Here is a 25,051-nt window from a genome sequence, read left to right on the forward strand (position 1 = left end):
ATGGCTTTGAGAGTTATGGTTTTTTTTTCAAAAGTGCGGAGCACTCACCAGCTCCCGTAATTCATAATTATTTTCTACACTTTTGTGATAGGGAAGGCTAAGGTTCTGTTTTTTCAGTACAGTACAGTTTAGCAATTGGACAACTTCCTTATATGCACTGTATCAGCTACAGGTCTCACTAGTACAATTATGCAGACTTTAGTTCTCTGGAAGCATAATGTTACTGTGTAGTTTTCATCATGTTTTACTTTGTCCCATGATCCCACATCTAGAGTTGTGATGGATAAAATTCCGATTAATTTAAATGCTAGAACTATATTTGAAATGTCAAAGTTACTGTATATTTCAAAGATGACAGCGCCGTGATTGCCTGTATTTTAGCCGTAAAATGATTCTCAGTTATCCTGTGCTTTAGAAATCCATATTTTTTATTTTAATTTTTTGTTTGAATATTGTTAGAGAAGATTGGATGCCTCTTATTTCCAACATTGAAAGTAAGTTTTATGTAGTTTCAGGTACTCCGGACTCCTTTCAGAGAGGTGAAGTAGAGGATACTATGATACTTCGCTCTTGCTTAGCTTTTCTGATTATTTTTGTAATTATTTTTTAATAGATCTGCTGCAGAGGAATATTGCTTTAGAAAGAGCAACTTTTCAGGTAAGTTCTTTGTTTCAAAATTTACTCTGAAAGTCTGTGCTGCCTTTTTTTTTCCTTACTTGCATTTACTTCTGTTTACATTAAATAAACCTATGTATATGTTTATATGTATAGGAGCCTATGTGTATTGAGACTGCAGCTGTGTAGATTGATGCCTAATTATTCTTTCAAATTTGCCAGTAATTAAATTTTCCTGTATTGTTGTTCTAAAGTTTATGACTATTTCAAGACTGTTGGTAACTGGCAGAAAAGAGAAGCTTGGTTGTCGTCCTTGAGACTAGAGGACAAAAGTATGGATTATTCTTGGGGCTTTTGATCAGGACTAGAAACCTGTTATTTTGATGCAGTCCACTGTGATTTCACAAAAACTTGGAGCTTATAAGTATAAAAAGGATGCCTGGGAAAGTTGTAAACGTAAAGTGTTTCCTACAGAGCAGAAACAAGACATTTAGCACAGATGACAAGCTAAAAAATGAGTTTATGGTTTCTTGAACTTCGGTAGTAGATTTATTTTTTACCATATTGTAATGCTGGTTGGCTTCATTTCTGGTGCTAGTGAGATAGTACTTCTGTTTCCGCATGTAGGAGAGTGTCCTTCTAAATACAAAAATACTTTGTGTGAATTGCCATGATAAAGCACATACTAGGGTGCTCAATTGAAACTGAGACCTTTTTCATTTAAAATATTAATTAGAAATTCTGGAAACACTATGAGTCAGAAGTTCTTTTGAGGTGCTCTCCTATAGTAACATTACTTCAGTGCTAGGAATAAATTGCTTTTGTAATACTGCTACTTTCCATTTTACTGCATGTTGTACTTGAAAGTAGCAAGTAGGAAAACTTTTCTCTGTGTTTATAAACCTTATGGAAAAAAGGTAAGGAGTTGCCTTTCTTTCTTTATGTGTAGGTGGAAAACTTGGATACCCAGAAAACTGAAGAACATAGATCTAGGGGAATACAGTGTAAATCTTCAGGAACAATGGATAAAGAAAAATGTAAGTGATACAAAATACAAGTGTAAGAACTGCATGATATTTGTGTAAAGCTTTTCTGCTGCAAAACAAACTGCGATTAGGCCATAAAATGGTATTTTGGAGGAAAGACTGGAGTATGAGGAATTTTAAACTCCAAAGAAATTGTTCTTCCCAAAACAACTTTTAATGTATTTGATAAAAATATGGTAACAAATATAATCTGCATGGAAGAGTATTGTAGTACCTTTTTTGATCATAAGTGAACAAAGTTTTTTGTTTAGTCTTTAAAGTAATTACTAATTTTATTCTTTCTACATAAAACACAGGGAAGGAATCTAAAGCTGAGGAAATCTGATCATCAGAGGAAAATCTATCCATTCAGTAGACTTTATGAGGCTGGGTGCTTTCTTCTGTTAGATTGGAAAGAACTGGGTTTTAGTGTAACCTTTTCTCTGTCTAAAAGCAAACAGTGAGAAGGGAAGTCAGTCCATTGAATGGCATAAACATTTCTAAGTTAAAGTTAGATAAAATTAACTTAGAAATAAGTTAGACAGTAGTCAGTCTTGTCACTGTGTCTTCAAAAACAGCTGATGTTATGTGAGACACTATAAGGAATATAGCAGGCTCTTCCCTCAACTGCTTCTGTTGTTTCAGCATCAGAACAATTTTTTAAAATTAGGGTAATTAATAATGTCATTTTTATAACAGTTTTTATTCTGCATCTAAGAATTCTGATTTGAAGTGAGTAATTAGAAGACATGCTATATTCCTTTTAGTGTCTCACATAACATGAGCTGTTTTCTCTGTCGCTGGGTGAGGTTGATGTTTTATTTCTTGATGTGGTAACTGTCAAATTTCAATTCTGACCTTATCTTTAAAAGCAAACAAACAAACCAAAACCCACCCATAACATACAAGAAACATGGAATTATTTTTTGTAATTGTTTTGTCTTCCCTTTTTGAAGAGGAGATAGTGTAACTTTCGGTTCATGTTTTTGTGAATAAGATGCTGCTTTGCAGAATCTTCTGAATCACAGTAATGATGAGCTTATAGAAAAGAGGTATCAAAATCTGACAAACGCAGAAGTTTTTTAACACTTCAACTGTTGTTTGTTGTGGCAGGCAACCAGCTGATTGCTCAGGATGTGAGAAAAGATGATGAACAAAGTCAGTGTTCCAGAACGGAACCTGATAACATCAAGGTATTTTCAAGAACATTTGGGTTTTTTTAATGTTCTGCAGTTGCAATGTAAATCAGAGTAAATATGTAAAGTATGTAAATAAAGTTTTTATTTCTGTAGCAGTTTATTTTGGGGGGTATTTCCATTATTAACTGTAAACTACTTTTGCATCGTCTTGAATACAAAATAACCGACTATAGAAAGATACTCACTTTTCAAGGGGGAGACAATTCAAAAGGAAAGAAAAGAAAAAAAAAAAAAAAAAAAAGGAAAGGCAGGGGTCTGTGTCGATGTGCACAGCAGCTGAAGCCCTGTGTGGTGTGGTGGACCAGTTTGCACAACACTTAGGTTAGGAGCTTGGGATCACATGGAGCATTGCTGGATCTCAGCTGTCCAGTCAGTTCAGCATCTTCATGGTCATACTGCTGAGATCTGCAAGACAGTATCGGACTTTACTCAAGTTCTGGGTTTGCACTGATCCCTTCTAAGTCAGAACAGGAATTCAGGACAAAATAGATGTCTTTTAGGAGTACGTGCAGAATATTTGGGACTCTCTCACCCATTGATTTTGGCAAAGCTTCTCAGCATCAAAGTTTTTAAGAGACATTACAAAATCTTGAATAAAATAACTACTCATGTATTAGGATGTGGGTGTTTGATTTGGTTGGGGTTTTTTAGTGTAAGTAACTGACAGTGATTTTTAATTTGTAGTAAAATGCTCTTTTCTTTGTTGTTTCAAAATAATGCAGGAAGTTATTTCAGGTGACACAGCAGAAGAGTCCAAAGAAATCGATGTAAAGCGTACACCTCCTAAAAGTACTATGGAAGAAAAAGGTAATTAAACTGCCCATCATGGGCAATTTTCTGAACCCATACTGTATGCAAATGTCTTTTCATTTGAATGATTCTGAGAGAAAGTAGGAACTCAATCCCAGCAATTACTTGCATGTATTCTCTAGTTGCTGTCTGTTCTATTACTGCTATCAAATAATGCATTAATCCTAGTTCCTTTCACAGTGAGAGCAGATTTGGTGTTTCTGCTGTGATATCACCCATCCACTTTGCTTCAGTATGTACCTTCAGTAGGAAAGCTAATTGCAAATAAACAGGTAGATAGGGAAATAGCACAATCAGGGTATGTGGCAAGAACAACTTCTCCTAGCTGACCACAAATAAGAGGTCTCCTTCCATGAAAAAAACCCATCACATATTCACGATCAAAATTAGTCCTGTTTGTTTCTGTAGAGAAACCAACCAGGAAATAGTGTGCAAGTTGTGCTGTTGTAATTGACTTAATTGCACTAAACTAAATAATAAAAGATGGTGTGTCCACTGTGGCTTTGACGTAACTTCAGTCTGTCTTTGTGTGAACAGTGTATCTTCTCTAATGTTATCTATTACTAGTTTTGCCTCCACAGTGAGCGTGTTGACAAGTCTGAAACTGTTCTGCAATGAGCTTGTATCCTCAGCTTCCTGTTTCATGGAATGTGGGAGAAAATGAGGAAATTGAGTAGTGGCTTTTATTTATCTTACCACTTTAAGATAAAAACAAAAGCTCAAGAGTGTGTCTCACTGTAAATTAGAAGACCTGTCTAACTCATCTAGTGTTATGGAAGCATTCTGGCAGACCAATACATTGTTGCTACAAGGCAAATTGTGTTAATTTCTGATGAGTGTTTTTAGGGAATTTTGGGCTACAGAATGAAAAAATGCATTTAGTGAAGAGGTTGTGGCTGGTACCTCTTTCTTTGTCTATTAAAACAAAGGTGTACAGTTTCTCTCTTCTTTTTTTTTTGTTTATATGTGTGAAGATGAATTTACCATTGAACAGGAAATGTCTGAAAAGGAGAAGCACGGTCTAGAATCAAATGAAAATTCTCCAGAGGTGAGTGGCTTTATTCATGTTAACTAACTGAGGTAATGGAGGTTCACACTGCAAATAAGTACTTTGTACTTTGTTGACAGCAATTAAAACTTTGACTTTACCAACACTAAAATAGCTATGAAAATTTATGTTTGGTACCATAAAGTACCAAAGACTTATGTAGTTCTGTGTCACAAAGTATAAACTGACAGACCATAACATATTATGGTGTTATGGCTGATTATTGAAGTAGAAGTCACTCCATTCCTACATTTAATAGTACTTACAAATCGTACAATTGTATAGAAAGCAATTCTGTAGAGTTGTACTGTATAGAACTCATTTTCTGAATACCTTGTAATTGAGATGTGGACAGTTTAGTCACTAGCAAATATGACTTGGCTTTACAAAAATATTATCATTCAACAATTTTAAAACTCATTATGTTATCTCTTAGGCATATTCTTGTAATATTCTACAGTGGCTGTTGTAAACAAATGTCTGAACCATAGAGATTAAAATTGTTGCTGGCCCCCAGAAATGGACACGTTCCTCATAAAGACATTGGGTTTTGTCATTTGCTTTTTTTGCCTCTAATTTGGAAGTGGAAGAAAACATAAAGAACTTAATTTTGTTCACCTAAGGCTTGAGTCACTAAGATCCAGTGTGGGCAGAGACATTGCTGGACTTTAGGATACACTGAATGAGGCACTTAACCTTTCCTGGTAGATAGGAGAAAGTGTATTATTGGGGATTTTGTGGTCTGAGATTGGGGGTCTTTGTGATCTGAACATCTGACCATATTCACTACTTAATGAATACTTAGTTGTCTTTCAAAGCTTAAACTTCAGAGTAAGGGGCCTTCTCTACTAAACTGGGCTTTTAGTAAAAAACATCACCAATCTGTATATTGGGATAACTAGGGTGTTGGCTACTTAATAGCACTTGCTCAACGGTTACAAGATGTAGCCTGTGCTATATGGCACTGGGAGAAGGGGCTCACAAGGTACAAAGTTTGGAGTTCTCTTAAGACTGAAAAGATGTGGTGGGATATATAGGGTAAGCCAGCAGTATTTGTGATAGAGTTGTTGAAGAGGAGGGCCAGAAGGCACTGTGTTCTCAGGTACGCTTTGTGCCCAAGGCCAGCCACAGAGAATCTTGTATAATGGGAGTTGCCTTGTTTCTTTTGAGCTATATCAATGGATTTTTTTAACGGGCAGCATCTCTTCCTATGGAACCTGCCTCATGTATGTTTTTAAACTGACGAGCACTACATCTGCCACTGTCGCATTATGAAGTAGCAGCAATCTTCGTATTTTATTGCTCAAATACTAAATGTCAATTACAGTAACTAAAATACTTTGGTCCTTTACTATTAATAGGGAAATCAGCCTGTGATAGTGAAACGGAAAAGGGGAAGGCCTCGTAAATACCCTCTTGAAGCTGTACAGCCTGGTGGTAAGTAGTTCATAATACCTGTGTGGGAAAACAAGGAAAATAGTGATATTCAAGTTCTGAATTCATATTTCTTCCCTCAGGTGGGGAGTCAAAAGCTGATATGAGCACTGGGAATGTAAGTGCCTTTATTTTGTTTGGGTGCATTTAAACACAGTAATTCAAGAGCCATTTATCTGTTTAACAGTTAACGGTATTTCAGAAACATCTTGTGGAAAACTCAATAATTGAGTTCAGTCTAAGCAAGCAAAAACTATTAATAGTATCTCCTAATATAACTGAACTTTGTAAGCAAAACATACTATTGAGTTGGAACACAAAATAATCTAACAGGATGAAACTTAGTACAACATGCTTAATATAAATTTAGTGTTACACTGGCTAGCAATATACTTGTATGCAGGGTGGAATCCTGATTGTGTGCGCACGTGCCTTTTAATTTGTGCTGAAAGTAATTTTGACCTGAAGATAAGAGTTGACTTTGTTTCAAACACTTGACTTTTTTTTCTCTACTGAACCTGTTATAATAATAGCTCATAGTAACTCTTAATATCTGTAAAATAAAGTATTGTGTAATGCAGTTGTATTATCTATATTATAATGTGTACAGTTCATCCAAAAGATAGAGGCATGCTGGTTAGTAACTTAAGAGCTCATGAGACATACCTCCATCTTTTAAAGCTGATCAATATCTTAATTTCTTAACCACCATGCAGTACAGTCGCTGCTAAGAAAGTATTCTGTTGGGAGTGTTTCCCCAGTCCAGCTGAATTACAGCACAGGGTAGTAATGGATCAGGTGTATTTGTGGAGTAAGACTAGTTGGATTTATTCAAGTAGAAAGCTTCTCTCTTGGGAATTCCTGAATGTCAGAATCAACATTATTGCACAGAAAAGAGGTGATTTTAAAAACAGAAATTGTATTGAAACTCATATTTTCTGCCTGTGTGCCTGGTGAGGCGCCAGCTGGTGTGGGTGTCAGAATTCTTGGGAATTTACCTAGGCTATAGATAGCAGGAGTTCTCATTCCTGCTTGTTCTGGCCCCACAACATTCCAGGTAGTCCTTTGAGTCCTGTCCCTTCTACCAGTCTGGTGGAGTTTTGTTTCAGAATTCCTAATCTTTCCTAAGAGATTTTTTTTCCCCCACCCCCACCCCCCAAGATTAATTTAATGAAATGTAATTTGAACTGGTGTGGGTTTTGGTGTTTGGGTTTTTATGGGGGTTTTGGGGTTGTGGTTTTTTAGGTTGGTTAGTTGGGTTGGGGTTTTTTGTTTGATTGGTTTCTGCTTTTTTTTTTTTTCCATATAAGAATTAAAGCTAACTTTAAAATCCTATTTTATTTACCCTGGCACCCTCAGTACTGGAGCAGAATTTTCTTGTTCTAGTTCGACTATTTAAAAGATCTTGTGCCTCTTAGTGATGACTGATTGGTGTGTCAGTCCGTTACAGGCTGGCTCCAGGAGGAGGGATATCTGCCCTCCATCTGAGATAATGGTTCTGTAAGGTGAGATAGTACCTTTGCCTGGCAGTTCCCCATGGCTGCTTTGAGAACCTGTTGCTACTTCACAGGAAGTGTACACATCCTAGTGAAGTCCTTCAGTGATGAAAGCAACTGATTTTTTGGACAGTCATCATAGGAGATGATGTAATTATACATAGCTCTTTCTGCATTCTGAGTAAATACAAATTTCTGGTGATCTATAATTCTGCAAATCTGTATGTGTGATTACATAAAGTGACTGCACTAAACTTTTTTTTGTATTGCTGATAATTAAGTTTTCAGAAATGTATTTGACTGAAGCTGATTTTAACTTTGTCTTTTATTGCAATGACTTTACAGCGTCAGTTAGGTTACTGAAACTGTTACGATAATTTTTGTTTATGGGCTGATACGACTCGTTTCAAATTTTTATCATAAATGGAAAAAATGCATGCTACTACTAAGAAACCCAGTACAAACTTTCTCTATGCTCTTGGAATGTTCATGATTTCTAGAGATATTCTACTATGAATGGGAACAAGTTTCTGTGTTTATGTAATACAATCCTGGATTTTTCTGATTTTCTTTAAATTCCACTTTTTTGAATTTCAGCTGCAGTTTCCTATCTTTGCGAGTGGAGGAAAAACACCTCAAGCAGGTAGGCAAATGGTATCTGCTTTAACAAGTAATACAAAAGGAGGAAGAAATAGAAGAGGGTTTTCAAGAAAATCATGTGGGTCCTTCCTAAAAATAATACTGACTGACAGCAATTTTCAACATGTTGATATTAAGTGCTGCATAATGCATTGCGGAGTATACCAAATAATTTGTTTGTGTGGATAGGCACACGGCAGAGCTTTAGAGGCAGGTAGGTGTCCCAACAAACTGGCTCTTAGAACTGGTTTCCATTTCTGCTTATATTCTTCGATAGAGCAACTATCGATCAACCTTATTACATTAACTGTTTTAAAATTTCAAATTTTGTTCAGTTAATTGGATTCTGTGGATATGTGTCTAAAGAGCTTAGTGGTAGCTTGAGGGGATATTTCTTTCCCCTTTCACAACTGCTGTAAGATCTTTAGAAGATGATCGCTTAACTTTACTCAGAAATGTACTTTGAGTGCTACAAACTAAAGTGAGATACTTTTCTATTTCTCTTCTGTATTCAAACATCTGTGATTTGTAAGAGGTCAAACTTGGAATTTTAGATGGCGTAGTTATTTTTTCACGTATGTGGAGTCGGAACCCCACTGATTGTTCGAATGTGTGTTTCTAATTATGGCCATTCATAAAAGAGACTTTAAAATCCATTCAGGGAGCAGACGAACCGGAAAGGCAGGTGAAAAAATGGTTTGTAAACAATTACAAACATTCATGCAACAAATCTGAGAAAAAAAGTCTTAAAATCTTTTGGAGTTTCCAGAAGTTTAGGTTTCTACAGAGATAGTAATCTGGCTGCAGTGCACATATGGACTATTTCCTATTATCTCTGCATTTGTTAAAATGTCAGCTTTAATCCATATGCTTCAGAACTGTTTCTGGAGGGTTTGCTGGTTGTGTGGTACTTGGTTTCTATCAACTGCAAATAGAACAGACAAGAATGCAAGAAAAGTGTAAAAGTGCATTCTGGTTTGCTTTTTATTCAAAAGGATGGACACCTGACTGTGTACTTAAAGCTTAATTTAGTGTGTTAAGTAACATTTGTTTTCCAGGTAAAAGGCTGTTGATGTCAGAGCAATACTAAGAGTGTATGAAGCGGATGAAATATCCTGTTAAACTTTTCATCATATGTTAGCATTCTTGTGAGAAAAGGGGTTGAAAACCCCTGGCAGTGAAAAGAAATTAAGGTGGAATCCCTCTGTGCAGCTTACTTGTTCTGGTGTTTTCTGGGTGTTCTGCACAAGGGTTTGTGATAGGGACAGACTCGCATATGGAGTGGGAAGCAGAGAGTTTATCTGCAGCCAGTACAACTCATGCAGTTCAGAGACATCTGGTTTCTAAAAGCAGCATCCTGCCGTAACACTGACACTGAACCTGAAAATAAAATTACTTTGCACTAATCAGTGGTTGCTGCTGTGAAGTTACTAAGATTTTTTTTTAAATACTATAGCTTACTATTTTTGTACTTACCTTGAGGCAAAAGTACTACATTTTCACATACTAAAGAGAGGGTTGTGTCTGTTAAGAAAGGCATGTCTTGTACTTACATGGAGTATTCTTCAATCAAAAACCATTTTGCTACAAATTTACCAAAATGTACCAGAATTTTGATGTATCTCTCTTTTGCACACAACAGAACTAGGAAATATTGGTTATACGTTAGACTCACTTTGTGTAAAATACTTAATACAGTGGACAGCCCTGATTGGCATATGTACGTTTGCAAAATGTATTACATCTCTTTATTGAATAGTTACACATCCTTGCATTTTTTCATTTACTTTTGAGTAAAAGTTTTCTCCCATAACCTTAACAAAGGAACTGCATTGTGTGTGTGAATTTTAGAATATGTTTCTGCTCTTTGAGATCTACTTTTGATCTGTTGCATTGGCATTCTTCTGTTTGTTCTGTCAGGCTAATTGGTGATGGGTTTAGAGTGTGTGTCGTCTTTTGTGTAGCTTTCAGAAAACAAAACAAAAACAGGCAGCAATTTTATGTCAGGAGAAGAACGTATAAAAGCTTGCATTTGTTTAGGTTTCTTCTGTCGGTTCATCCCCAGTTGGCAGCTAAACACCACGCAGCCACTCGCTTACTCCCCCCACCCCTGTGGGGTGGGGGAGAGAATCAGAAAAACAAAAGCAAGAAAATTAACTCTATCCCAGCTAAAGCCATGACAGCTTCTCTCCTTCTATTGCTAAGGATTTTTATCCTTGCAGTGTTGCAGATAATTCCATTTGACAATGCTTTGTAAAATAATCTCTTCCTTATCTCAGAGTTAGTCAAGGTAGAAGTGGTAAGCATCTACCATGGAGAGAGGCCAGGTTGAGACATGGGTTGTAGGTTATAAATGTATTTTAACATGCATGGGCCAGTCTGTAAGAAGTACTGAATTGGATGTAAGAAGTACTTCAGTGGAGAAAGTCACGTAGATTGCACACCAGGTGTTAGGTTTAAAATATTGTGTTTGAGCTACAGCTATCTTGGTGCTTCACCATGGGTATGGTTAAGCACTAGAAGAGATTGCCTGGAGGGACCATGCTCTCGGAGACTTTCAAAATTGGGATTGAACAAGATCTTGAGCAGTATGATCAGATCAATTAATTTAGCCATACTTGGAAGAGGAGGTTGGACTAGATGATCTCCAGAGGCCCCAGAGCTTGGAAAAGCTACATTTTTCTGTGATTCTGTAATGGGTTGACAGTAGTTGAAAGGGGCAAGAAATGTTTGCTTTTCTATTAAAACAAAACAGCATATGCAACAAAGCAAGAAATAATGTCAGTCATATATAGGCTTACTACTTAAGGGTTGGACTTGATGATCCTAGAGGTTTTTTCCAACCTTAATTCTATGATTCTGTGATTCTACTTTAAAAAAAAAAAAAAAATCATTGTCCAGTCTCTGTATATAACAAAATACAGCAAAACCATATTCTAAATCAGACTTCAGATGTTTTCTGAGCTTCTGTGATGTTTATGAAAAGTTGATGGAGTTTGAAAGAACTCCTTTTTAAACTGATTGGTGAAAGAGTTGAAGTTCAGCCATAAGTTTTGTTCTTTCTTTTTAGGTACAGACATATCTAATAAGAACGAAACAACAAATGTAAGTGCAACCATTTTCATTCGTAAGTTTATAAGCAGTATGTAATGCAAAATGTCTGTCTTCTATTTAAATTAAATTGTTCTTGCCTTACTTGCTTCCATTTTATTTTTTCAGGAAGATGATGCTGAGAAAGCAGACATGATTGTGCGTAAAAGGGGAAGAAAGCCCAGGCGTTCTCTGGTTCAGTCAGAGGAAACTGGTAAAAACATGAAACTGTACTGCTCCTAACACAATAAGGAGATATTAGTGAGCCTTTCTGTTTACTAATAGCAACAAGATAAGCTTTATTCAATTTTCCTTTCTTGAGGAAAAAATCATTGAGTTACAGCTAGTGTAAATATTATGTAAATACGTGTAAATTGCTGTAATCTCATGTCAAAATTGCTACATCCCAGATGCTTCTACAAAACCTCATGAATTTTCTATGAATTCTGGCTATGAGCTGCGTAAGTAAACTATGGTGAATGTGTTAGCAAGATCAAGTCAAACAAGTGTGAATTTAAAATGTTGAAGCATAAAGGAAATGGAAAATTACTTACTTAAAATGGGATCTGTGAAATAGAATACCTTTTCTAAACTAAGTGTCCGTATCCTTTTGGAGGGCTTTTGGAAAATTATAGCACATGTGTAAAAATTTTACATGGACAGAAACACCGGAGCCAGAAAGAAAACGTCGGAAATTAACATCATCTGAAGATGAACTAAAAGAGCAGGAGGAAGGTGAGGAAGAAGACGGTGAGGAAGACGATGAAGCACATTCCGGGGCCACAACTAGATCAGCCACAAGATTAGAGGCTCAAAGGTAACTGTGCTTTTAATTTTTTGCATTTTTTTTTTTTAAATTGATGAGAGCTCCCCGAATAATTTTGGTTCTAATTCTAGTACTGCTCTTCTAGGGATGATGAGACAAAAGGGGAGGTGGGGAAACTGTTAGGGTCTCAAAAGACATTCTTGAATATTTCAGAAGGTAAGGCTTGATACTGTTGGCAGTCTTCATCCTAATGATGTCTCAGAAGTTGAGTCAAAGGGCACTTAGTTCTGATGGGTAAAAAGGGACCTCTGACTTAACTGTGCAATTCACCATTTGATATTTGGAGTTGGAACAAGGTGCAGATATAATTATCCGTGTCTGTTTCTTTTTTCCAAATATTGTCCAAGTTAAATACATAAATCTGCAGTACTGGAGGATTTAATTTCTAGTATGGTGATCTGCAAGCTCAGAAAGCAGTCAGCTAGTTGTGGAAGCAGGGGCTCCATTTTCAGGAAGCCATTCTTCATCTCCCTTAGCATAGGTCTGCCTTTTTGTATGCAAACTGAATTATAGCAGAGCTCATCCTCTCAACTTCATTGTGGAAGCAAAGACAGTTATCAGCTTTGGGAAGTTTTCATTCACGTTGCTGCTTTCCAGAACAGAACTGGAGTCCAGGCTTAGTTTTTCTGTTCATGGTGAGGTTTCTGTAAATTCACTGGATTTACTTCATTCCTAGGCATATTGTATTTTATGTTAGCCCTTGGGGCTTATTTGAAGCACTGTTCACAGCATGCTCTTGAATTCATAATTTCAGAGCTCAAATCAGAAAGCACTTATGTAGTCTTCCTTTAAATAAAACCTGTGAAGGTTTACTAGTATCACTTAGTAAACAACAGGTTTGTTTTGGTAAAGGCAAATGGACTTCCTTTAGTCTCACATAATTGTTAACTCTAAAATTGTAATAAGATTAGTGCTTTCGATCTGATTGCTTGCAGAAACATCTACTTTTTTACTTACAGATTAGATTGTTTGTTTTGTGTGTCAGATTTCCAATGCTATCTTTCTAGCTCTGACTGTAATAGAGCATCTCTATCTCAAGGTGCTGCAAACAGTCTGCTTTTTATAAGTAGCATTTGGAATAATTCTGTGGAAGGGGCAGCTTTGTCATCTTCAGCATTGTAGGATTATCACTTTTTCTGACTTAAGTAACCTGTTTTCCAAACTCTGAAGTTGATCACCAGTAACGAGTTTCTCATGGTTCTGAACTGGTGGATACTGAAGCCAATATGAGTTCTTTCTTTACCCTGGATAAGCAGATTCTCTTTTCTTCTGCAGCCTGTTCACCTTTGCTGCTTTTGTTTTTTCTGTGGGTACTATAAGCTATTTTTTTAAATGTGGACGTTTTATGTACCAGAATTATTGCAGACTTGGAACTAGGATTTTTATTTAGTTAAATACTAAATTGTCAGTAAACTAGCCTTTTGATTCTGTATTTGATATGAAAATACACAGCTCAACATTGCAGTTTGTGTCTTGAAGCATGCAAATGTTGGGGGGTTTTTTTCTCTGTTTCTCTTGGCACCTTTGACTGACTTGTTGCAAATACTGTGCAGTCTTAATTTTCTGCACTTGGAATGCAAGAAGAAAGTGACTTGGTGAAAGTATTTTGTTATATATACATTCATCATTCTTTTGTATTACAGAAAGCAGCCCAGCAAGCCAACCACACGTGCAACTTCTAAAGGCAGCAGTCCAAGTTCAGTTTCTCCTAGAAAACGACAGAACCTAGCAGCAAAAAAAAGATCTCCAAGTGATACAAAAATTAATAAATCTCCACCATTGACACAGTAAGTATTAAAGTTGAATCTACTTCCATTATTTGTTTTGGAAGACACTACATTGATCCTTTCCTTTATATATAATATACTGCTTCAAAACCTGAGCAGCAGCCTAGCTTTGCTCTGTTCTGTTCTCTTGTGATATATAAAAGCTTTTAAAGGATTTTCTTCTGTTTACGTTTTCTCTTTTTCCTACTTTCTTTAACATTTGAAGACTAGATTTTTTTTTCTTTCTGTCCTAAGAAAACTCTTGGGAGAATCTGAAAACGCTGTTATACAGTATTTTAATTTGAGCTGTGATTCCTTCCTGAATAGGGGGAGGAGCAGCTGTAGTTCAGGTTAAAGCAACATATGATGTCACAATTCTAATGCTTCAAATATCTTTTTAAGATCAGCTGATAAAAGAGGAGAAACTCTGAGAGTCTTTATAACAAGTTTTGAAAATATTTCCCTTTTCCTCCTTCCCTGGTACACTTTAATTTTTAAAGTTGAGATCACAGTGTAAAATCCCAAGGGAGTGATAAATGTGATGCACAGTTGCTATTCATTGTGTAGTTTACCTGTAAAATGGATTATATGCCAAACACGTTTAGTTGTCGTCCACTCTGAAATGTGGCAGTGTGGCAGTGTCTGTCACAGTTCACCTCATGTTCATTACTTCACATGGTTATGGATGGCCAAGAGTTTAAGCCACACTTACAACTGGTTGCAGCTAAAATGTGGTGGGTTACATATAGATGCTTAGAGATAAGCATACGTGATGACTGCACTTTTCTCCCTCTTGTGTATACAAGACTTAAGCCACTGTTGCTATTCTTCCATCTTTGTGAGACAGGGTACAAGATAATGCAGTTCATCATATTTTATTATAATCCACAAGTCTTTCCAGAAGAGTGAGAAGGGAGGAGGAGAGCTCTAGCCCCAAATCCTACATTTGGAGCACGCTACAACATACGGAATTAGAATGCAGTATTCCACTAAGATGTGATGGGAGTGTGCAAGGTCTCACTGTGGTCTGTGCTGGTATATAATGTTTTAGTAATAAGGTTTTAAATAATATATCCTGGTAATTCACCCGAGATAGGCAATTAAGTCCCATCCCCTAAATAGGATTGTGCCTGACCAACCTTTTTGTTTTACAGGTCCTACCATTGTTAAAATAATTATTAATGCTTTTCAGGTTAAAGGTGCAGTCTGCCAAACGTAAAAGGGAAGACAGCCCAACAGTGGTACGGAGGAAAGGCCAGCAGAAAACAGAGGAGACACCAGTAAAGAAAGCAAAACGATAATCTTTACCAGCTAGTACTGTTCGGGGAAGAGTCAAAAGTAAAAAAAAAAAAAAAAAAAAAAAAAAAATCTGCGCTTCTATTTTTTTTTTTAAAGCAAAGGGATTTGCACGTGCTTGTTTCAGAGCTCTAAGTTAATCAATGCAGTACTTTTAAGTTACATTTTAAACAGCTTTATAAACTATTGTTTATACAGAATATTATGTACATTTCTTTCAGAGGAAAAATAAGTTTACTTTGTATTTGAATGAAAAACAAAGTAGTTATATATTTTATCACTGACTTGGAAAGTTGGGGTTTCCCAATGTGACACGCTAATGCAGATGCTTCCAACCCATGAGGCACCCCTGGGCCTACTAATACACTTTGTATATAAACTTGTAAAAATAGGTTGTATTTTACTCTGTGTATGAATCTAATCAATGATGGACATTTTATTTATTATATGGAAAGCATTGGTCTGTAAACTTTAGTATATACCTTAGGTTTTTTAATTATATATTTTACATTCTATGCAGATGTCAGTAGGAAACTTCCCCTCTGCTGCCCCAGGGCTGTCTAAAACCTGAAGTTCTCTAAAATATGCGCAAGACAGTTGGTAAAGTATTTTTCTCGCATGCGTTAAAGTAGTTTAGCATAGTCAAAGGGACTTGGCTCCTTTCTGTTCCCATTTGTGACAAAGTATAAAATGTAAAATGTAATCTTACTAGATTATATTTTCACTTGTGAATTTACTACCAACCTCAAGAAATAAATAGTATTAGGTTAGATTTATTCACAGTCTGCCAACACTACCCTGAAATGAAACAGTTTTATTTTGCAGCTAAACGCCTGTTCTTTCAGTATTTGTCTTTTTCAACAAAGAGGGACCCATTGAAATCAAATGTTACGTCTCCTAATTATAGAGCTTCAGCGTTTTATGTTACATTTTATACACAGGTATTAAAAATAGAGCCTGGTATTATTGCCAGAATCTTTTTTTAATGTATATTAACTCTGGTAAGAGCAAATGTTCAAGTGAAGTTGTATATAAAGTTAAACTTTTCTTATGATCAAATGTGTCTCTTGTTATGATGTGATGAGTTGCCAAATAATCTGAGATTATTCTAAGTGTTTTGTTGATATTCTGGTTTATAATTAAAGAGGATTTGGGGGGGGTGGAATTTTACTTTTTTTTTTTCTTACTTTCTCTTTCTTTTGTGAGGTTTTTTTGAACTTGTTGTAAGGCAGATGTTTCCGTCAGATACTCTGCTTGGTTTCTTACTGAGATTTTTATATAAAAATTATAAAATGTTTGCCAAAAACCTGAGTTGCCATATTTTATTATCCTTTTATTGTATTGCTATAGAACTTGTTTTTACAAATGCATTTGTTTGGAGCCATATCTCTAAGCTTTACCTGATTACAGTCTTTAAATGTTCACGGGTGCTTATATTTTAGGTATATAAACAGCTGGCAAAGGACCTAACCACTTACCTGGCTTGGCACACTATAAAAGCAGGTCCACACGTAACTTTTTTCCTAAGCAAACTTGAGTCTAAAAAAAGAAAACCTCTTTGCTCTGAAAATTAACGCCTTTTGATTTCTACCTTAACTGCTGCCGTACTAATAGATACCTTGCTAACATACTGCTGATATGTACCTGTATATTACTAACAGTAATGTTTATGCACTGATTCATATGCAGTTGTAGGATAAGTTAAATCTTTCCCTTTTTGGTTGTTTAGTTTGGTTGGGTTTTTTTTCCCCTTTTGCCCCCTGCAGTATCCATAGACCAAAATTGTAGATTTCTTCTCAGCCTTTGTTGTGTAAGGCTGAACAAGCTGAACTGTTTGTTTTTCAGTTGGTGCTTTCTAGACTTTTAATCATAGTTGGAATCCTTCTGTGCATCTGTTCTGGTTTTGTTTCCTTACATGTGAATTCAGAAGTGAGATTACTCAGGAGTTCCTAAGGAAGCCCCTTACTGCACTGTACGCTACTGTCATTGTCGTGCTTTAACCCTAGCCAGCAACCAAGCCCCACGCAGCCACTCACTCACTCCCCCCCAGTGTTATAGTAATTCCTGTAACGTGCCAGTTAAATCCTGGGTTAAACAATTTAAAGGTAGAAGTATTGCAATCTCTACCCCTGGTCCCTTTGGGCCAGCTTATAAGGTTTAACATTGTAGTGAACCCCTACCCTTGCTCGTAGCCTGGCTTCCTGCTATAGTAATTCCGATAACATGCAACTCAAATCGCAGGTTACAACAATTTAAAGGTATTTCCATCAGTCTCCACCCCTCGTGCCTTTGGACCAGACCATCAGGTTTAACATTGCAGTGAACTCCTCCCCTTCCCCCTGCTTCAGCCACAGACTGCAGTCCCTTAGGGTCGTACCTGCTCCAAGTGGAGCCTTATCTAGGAGCCATAGTATCCCCAGGGGCATACCTGCTGCGGCATGGACTTATGCACAGCCACAGTCACTTTGAGGTGCGCCTGTTCTAGCGTGGCCTCCTCCAAGGGCCACAATGCCTTCACACATAGACCTGCTCCAGCGGGGCCTTACCCACAGCCACAGTCCCTTCAGAAGTGAATCTGCTCCAACATGGCCTTGCCCGTGGCTGCAGTCCCTCCAGGGGCGTACCTGCTCTGTCATGGGCTTATCCATGGCCGCAGGCTCTGAGGTGCTCCAGCACGACCTCATGCGCAGCCACAGATGCCTCAAGGTGTAGCAGCTGCAGCACGGACTGATCCACAGCCACAGATGTTTCAAGGTGTACCTTCTCCAGCATGGACTTACCCTTGTTCCACAGTCCCTTCAGAGGCATACCTGCTGTGGCACAGATGTAACCACGGCCACAGACACTTTGAGATGTACCTGCTCTGGCATGGCCTTATCCACGGCCGCAGCTGCTTCGGGGTCTCCTTCTCCTGTCCCTTTGACTGGGGTTCGCACTGCAGTCCCAGCCTGCCCAGTGCAGCAGCACAGAAACAGCAGCGAGGCCCAGGCCCCGCCAGCCCAGGTGCGTGGCCGTGGCTGCTATCGAAATGTTCCCAGGCACGGCACAGAGAGGTGGTCAGCAGTGCAGCAGTACAGCAAGCAGCGAAAGCAAAAAGCAGCCTGTAGCGAGCACTAGACTCCCATGTACAGCCCCACGGCAAGCACAGGAGCCTGACAATTAGTAGCTAAAGAGCAATAACAGCTATGAATTTGACCTAGCATGTTCCAGCCGAGCCTGTCGTTATCTCGAACCCTTCGAGCCCCATGTTTGGTGCCAAAAAGGACTGTTGTGGTTTAACCCCAGCTGGCAACTAAGGCCAAGACAACCATTTGCTCACTCTCCCCCAGTGGGATGGGGGAGAGAGCTGGAGAGTAAAAGTGAGAAAACTTGTGGTTTGAGATAAAGACAGTTCAATAAGTAAAGCAAAAGCTGCGTGTGGAAGCAAAGCAAAACCAGGAATTCATTCACTGCTCCCCATGGGCAGGCAGGTGTTCAGCCGTCCCCAGGAAAGCAGGGCTCCATCACACGTAACGGTTACTTGGGAAGACAAACACCATCACTCCGATGCACTCCCCAGCAGAGCATGCGGAGCTGAAAAAGTCCTTGACTAGTGTAAGCACTACTTAGCAACAACTAAGGTTTCTCCGCATTATCAACACTGGTTTTAGCACAGGTCCAAAACACAGCCCCATATTAGCTACTATGAAGAAAATTAACTCCGTCCCAGCCAAAACCAAGACAATCATTTATTCTGTCTCTCTGTTGGTAATACCTCTCCTGCCACAGTACGGTTTATATCAGCCTACTTCAGAGGCATATCTCTTCTGATGGATCATGAGTGACAAAGTTCCTACATGTGCCAGACCCTCTCAATTGTCTGTTATCTAATAATCTCAGTAGAGAAATGCAACCCTGAAGATCAATGACAGTCTCACAGAGCTCACCTCCTAGAAGGTCTTCTACTGCCTTTCACCTTTCATATATTTCATAATATTTAGGAAAATCCTCTTGCCTCTGGAATGTATCTTTGATCATTCATTAAATTATTTCATAATATGAAGGCATTAAAGGAAATATTGTTCAGCAAGAGAGCCACTTTTACTTAAAGGGAGGGAAAAAAGTGCCAGTTCCACAAACTCTTAACTTATGCACGCTCCACTCGCTGTGTGATGTATGAGAACACCAGCTTCTTGTTCCTTGTCAACAAAATAGACATTTCTGCCAAGCCACATTGCTGTCAATCCATGTTTGGAATGGTTTTTTTCTTTGCTGAGTAGTTTCAAGTGTCTGTCATCTAAATTAATATTGTACTTTACAGGTACAGTAGTGGTCTGCTCTATTAAGCTTAACTTGGATATTGAATGTTTACAGTTTCCAAGCCTTTAATACACTCTGTCTCCCAGAGCCCTTCCTGAGCACAGGGAAGAGAGGGGGCAGAGGAATCAGTTTTCCCTTGGGTGCCACAGGAGGCACATCCCTCTTTTTCAGAAGTTAGGCTTGTAGTCCAACTTCAACCTCAACATATATATAAAACACCTATACTTTCCTACCCCAAATTTAGAGAGTTCAGGAAAAAAAGTACTGTTCTGCACTGATGAAACAGAACGTCCTGAAAGCGTTTCACTGAGAGAGGTGCTCGAGGCAGTTTGTTGCCACCTTTAGTGCAAGAACACGGCTACCCTGCAAACCAAATACATTTCTAAACTACTTGGCTATTTTTAATGTTATAATGGCTGGTTTTTCTTCCTGTTCCTTTTCTTGGAACGGCTTAATTTCTCTGAATATTAAAATATCGAGTGAAACAGAGTTCTCCTGATGGAAGATGGAGTTCAAGTGCCCCTGCTGAGTTTCAGAGAACAAGAACTTGAGTCCTGCTTACCATACCTCAGCTGCCTGTGTTAACCAGCTGACTGTTGGCTAGTTGTCAATATCTCTTCATATTTTCCAGTGCACTCTAGTTAAATGTTACTTACATCTCTTTACCGTCTTCAGCCTAAAATACTATGGGGTTATCTACCATATAGATTTTTAAATCAGACAAATGGATTTTGTTCGGTTGGGGTTTTCGTGGTGGTGGTTTTTTTAAACCAGCTAAAGGGTCATCAGTAAAAGTTCATTTGCAGTTTTCATTTTTTGATGGGGTCTGGCAAGCTTGTAACTCTTGCAACTGGTGTGATTTCTCTCTAGAACCTGATCCAAAGTCAGTAGGTGCACTCAGCAGCTAGGGCAAAGTTTTTGCTGATGCTGGCAGATCTCTGAATGCCTCAATTTTCTGTTCCAACAGTTTCTATAGTAACACATCTACTTCTCAGTTGTTGGGGGTCTTTTTTGAGTCTGGGAGATCCATCCCAAATACACACGCCCACTGTTTCTTCTTTCTCAGCCTATGTTCTGAGAGCACCATGTGTATAGAGCAACCTTTGGCCCTGATCCCTCAGAGGCCGCATACTGTCCTAGGCTGCCTTCATCAGTCCAGAAACTCAGTAAAAATTTGTCCCATAAAATTTAGCAACCAAGAGCAACAAGTGCTCCTGATCGTAGTGACTATCAACAGACGTCCACTATGATGCAAGTCCAATACAGGCTTAGGTGTCAACAGGAAAAGTGGTCAGTCTGATACCTGTATCAAGTTCTGCACTGGGAAAAGATCATTTTCCGCCACAGACTTTTGTCACTTCTTGCTTTTGAAAGAGGTAATGGGACCTCTGTGATGCTGAGGGTCACTGGTCTGAAGAGAATTGCTGCCCTGAAGCTGGGATACACTGAGTGACTTCTACACGTCCCCCCTAAGCAGTGTTTGAATTCCTTGAAGCTGTACCTGTTTATATTGTAAAGAGTGAATTTAACTGGTAGATTTTTCTTCTCTTCCCATTAAAGTCATTCCATGTGAAATGTTTTCAGTTTTAGGATCTAATGTGAACATCTTAACAAAGGTGACTGCACATTCATAGAGCATACATTTCCTCCAAGGTTTTGATAATTTAGGTATTCTCAACATTGCCTGCTTGGTCATTTCATATACCAGCTCAGAAGACTCTTACCTTCATGACTTCAACAGCCTTCCATCTATTTCATTTGCTGGTAACTTCGGTTCAGAGGAAATTGCCCATGTCAGCCTTCTGCAAGTTTTGGCAACTTCTTAAAGATACAGTGCTCGCTTCTTCCAATCGATTCCTTGTCCCAGCTACGTACGTCACACTCCATTACTTCCATCAGCTTCTCAAAAATCCTGGGCCTGTTTCAAGCAGGGTGGTTTTTTCAAACATGAAAGTTTTAAACACCAAGAAAATTCTATCTACATTCTAATCTTTGTTTCCAGATTCTGATGTTCCACCAAAATTCCTTGAAAAGCTATTTCTGATTTAAACCCCCTTCCTCTTTCAAATATCAGTTTTTTAGCTCTTATCCTTGCTGGCTTTGTGAATAAAGTCCAAAAGAAAAACATAATAAAAACAAATGTCTCTCTGGGAGTCCCTAGATAGCTGTATTTAAACCTAGGAATATAACACTCTTGCCAAACAACTGGGGAAGAAAAATATGGTTTGAAATGGCCGTAACTTAGTAGGGCAGGAATAGGTTTTTGGCACTGCCTGTGCAATTAATTAGCCTAGGGTGGTGTTTCATGGCCAGGCTGTGACTGCAAGGCACCTTTCACCTTCCCTCTTCTGCCCCTTGGCCAGTGCCTTCCCCCATGCCAATGTCGAGTTGTACAGTCACAGGCTGCTGGACCAGGAAGCCCTATATTTCCTTTGCAAAACAAAACTGCAGATTAGTTTTTAATGTGGTCAGTTTACTAAAGCAGCTGGTGATGGGTCTGTGCAAATATTGCTGTCCACACAAAGAAGGTGGCCACGTGGCAGAGAGGGGTTGTGGAATAACGCTTTCATTGTACCATGGATTTGGGTACACTTACATTGATCATCCAGGTGCGCCATTAGCTCTCACATGTGCTTATGGTACCTCAGTATCGAGTAATTGCTGTATAAATGGACGGTGAGCTAATTGGTGGGTTTTATCTTTCCCTGGTGATAAAACAAAGAGGCTCCTTGCAAGAAGCATGGATTATCTAACTAGTCAGGGATCCCTGCTGTCTACCATGTACCAAGAAGAGATCATGCAATTTTTGAAAGATGATGCCAGACAAATTTAGACTAGCTGTATTGTGCTGTGGCACTTCTCAGCAGGTAGTTTAACAGTGAAATGACTTGCAGGGGTGCGATGGGTTCTCTCCTAGTGGGATGCTTTAAATTCTGACATGGGACAAGATTTTTGATGGTTCTTTAGGAACTGAAGCACCATTTCTAAAACTGATGTAAAGGTTGGGGTTGTGCTCAAAGATTAAACTGGATCTAATGTTGAAACACCTGAATTTAAGCCAGATGGCTCCCTGAAGAAGTTAGGAATCCAAATGAAGCATCAAAATTTCCTATATTAGGAGACACAGATCCCCAGATGCGATCCACAAAGCTGAGCAAGCTGTCCTGGAAGCTGACATCCCTGGACTGTAGGAAACATCTAAGATTAGCTCCTCAAGGACAAGCATGTAGTGCTGGAAGATGCTATCTACCCCCTGCTTAGGTTTCACCAAGGATGGACCTTTGTTGGCCTTTCTTCCAAAGACACAAAGAAAGAAGGCTTTTCTTATTGCCGTGGATAAAGCATGTGGGGACTTGAACCCTCAAGGCTCAGGAAGGCAATGCTGTAGGGTATCCGAAAGTGTGTACTACTTTCTCTCCTGTTAAGATATTTCATATCCTATGACATGTGCTACTTGCTGAAGCAGGAGCTGAGATCTGGGTCTCACTGTCCACATTCCAGATGACTCTTCCACTCCATAGCATATTGAGGAAATGGATGTTAGGGGCATACATGTACTACTGTCTCATTCAATGTTTGACAAAAAGAAATGCTTAGGCTTTTAATTCCAAAGTAGGCTTTATGTCTGTGGCTCCCAAACAAGACAAGGCATCTCCTTTCACCTTAAATTAGATATTAAAACAGACTTTGAAGGGTTGTTTGTCCAGCTTGCACTTCTCACCAGACACCTGGTTAGCCTGGATGCTTCCCCAGGCACTGTGCAGGGTTCCTCCTGAAGTGGTGTGACACCCCATGGGTATCTACCGCCAAGGAAGGTATCACAATATTAATTATTGTTAATGTAAATCCTCTCATAATCACAGGCCTCTTGTTTCTCTGTGGCCTCAACACTGGAAATTCTTCCTTTGCCCCTTTCTAGAGATACAGTCCAGGTCAGGGCAGCTCATTTTTCCCACACCGGAAATGGCTTACGTGAAGATTATTAAAAAAAAAACCCTTCACATAAAAAAAAAAGCATCACTGACAATGAGGTTTTATTTTTTATTTTGTGTATTTGGTTTTGGCTGGCAAGAAAGTGTAATGGCACTTGAAAGGCAAAGTGGGAGCAGCACAGGGAGATGTTACCAGCTTTTTGATGCACTACTTTTCTCAGCATCTCACAACCACCACTTGTGAAACTTGCAATGTCAGTGTGGATGTGATGTAGAAATTAAAAGAGAGGCAACCAAAGACCTAGACTATGCAGGAGGACAGGCCGAGTTACTTCACTGATCCCTGCTAGCACTGAGATCTAGATCAGTATTAGCGCAACATAAAAAACTTATGCTATGTAGGATATGATTGGGAGAGCAGACATGGAGTAGAAAGTAGAGGTGAAAAGCAAGTACTGAAAAATTATTAGAAGTACTTTGGCTGGGACTGGTGGCTGTAATGCCACTTCTGTGCTTGCTGTTAACTCAGCTTAGCTTTTATTTACTGAGTGTTCACAGACACTAACATAACCCTGCTGAGACTTAATAGTGAAATGTAAGGCACAGGTGCACTGTGGGTGTGCACCTCTGTCCTCACCACCAACATTTCTTATCAGCAGGCTAAGGACCTCTGTCATGTAGAAAAGCTGTCAGAGAGCCCTGATCTCTAATGTCACCAAATACATTGAAAATAAATATAATTTCCACTGGGGAAATATAAGCCTTTCTGTCAGTTGTGAGTTCAGTTTGGAGATTAGGTACCTGCTGCGGTCATGGCAAGCTCCATTTGGGGCTTTTCCTCATGGAAGGACAATGTTTATACGTGGCTCCAGCCACATGCAAAGTGCAGCCCTAACCTGACTTAATCAGCTGGTGGGAAAAGAGCTAAAGTAGAAAAAGCTCTTGTCACATAAATATGTGACATTTGGGCCCTCCCTCGCTAGCGAACCACATGTATGGACCAAAACTGAGCCATGTTTTTAAACACAGTTCCTTTGCTGATCACACAGCCAGACAGCACAGGCACTGGCTGTGCCTCTGTGCACGTCTCTAGGACGTAACTGAGAGTAACAGAGGAATATCAAAGCTATCAGTCTTAATGTCAGCTGGACAACTTAACCCTCTAATGATGTCCCTCCCTTTTCTAGATTTCATTGTAGCATGTCGCACATGCTATGCCATGATTTCTGTAAGTCAACATATATTAAGATGAATGAATAAAGAGGAATACATAAGAGAAAGCTGTGCAGTGATCACGTTAGTGATACTCCAGCACCAGTTCCAGTATGTAAGTTCAAAAATGTTAAAATTAAATAGTCATTCCTGCTTTGGTGCCCAAAGCAAGCAGAGATCTGGAATGTGACTTTCCTTTCAGACAATTATAGGCTCACTCTGCTCTTTTTATACAAACAAGAGCTAAGAATTGCTTGGTAATATAGTGCTTATTTAACTATTCAGCCAGGATTTTTCAGGCTAAGCAAATAGGCAATATAAGGCCACTTAAATTAAGAAAAAAACCAAAACCTACTGATGATAA

General features: G+C 38.6%; 1 protein-coding gene across 4 annotated transcripts in view; it reads left to right on the forward strand.

Moving 5' to 3' along the window:
* BOD1L1 (biorientation of chromosomes in cell division 1 like 1) overlaps positions 1–16,550 on the forward strand; it is a 38,155-nt gene extending 21,605 nt beyond the window's left edge. For 2 of the 4 annotated variants that reach the window (XM_075091850.1, XM_075091851.1), the window contains 13 exons: positions 614–657; positions 1,565–1,652; positions 2,754–2,833; positions 3,562–3,646; positions 4,624–4,697; positions 6,059–6,134; positions 6,215–6,249; positions 8,225–8,270; positions 11,337–11,371; positions 11,486–11,570; positions 12,020–12,173; positions 13,826–13,969; positions 15,141–16,550. In XM_075091850.1, coding sequence (XP_074947951.1) covers positions 614–657; positions 1,565–1,652; positions 2,754–2,833; positions 3,562–3,646; positions 4,624–4,697; positions 6,059–6,134; positions 6,215–6,249; positions 8,225–8,270; positions 11,337–11,371; positions 11,486–11,570; positions 12,020–12,173; positions 13,826–13,969; positions 15,141–15,249 — 1,055 coding nt within the window. In that variant the 3' untranslated portion in view covers positions 15,250–16,550. Of the gene's footprint in view, positions 1–613; positions 658–1,564; positions 1,653–2,753; positions 2,834–3,561; positions 3,647–4,623; positions 4,698–6,058; positions 6,135–6,214; positions 6,250–8,224; positions 8,271–11,336; positions 11,372–11,485; positions 11,571–11,972; positions 12,174–13,825; positions 13,970–15,140 lie in introns of all 4 variants that reach the window. The other 2 variants (XR_012660406.1, XM_075091852.1) reach the window with 2 other exon arrangements.
* Positions 16,551–25,051: the final 8,501 nt, after the last annotated feature.

Source organism: Phalacrocorax aristotelis, chromosome 4, assembly GCF_949628215.1.
Source record: "Phalacrocorax aristotelis chromosome 4, bGulAri2.1, whole genome shotgun sequence".
Taxonomy (NCBI): Eukaryota; Metazoa; Chordata; class Aves; order Suliformes; family Phalacrocoracidae; genus Phalacrocorax; species Phalacrocorax aristotelis.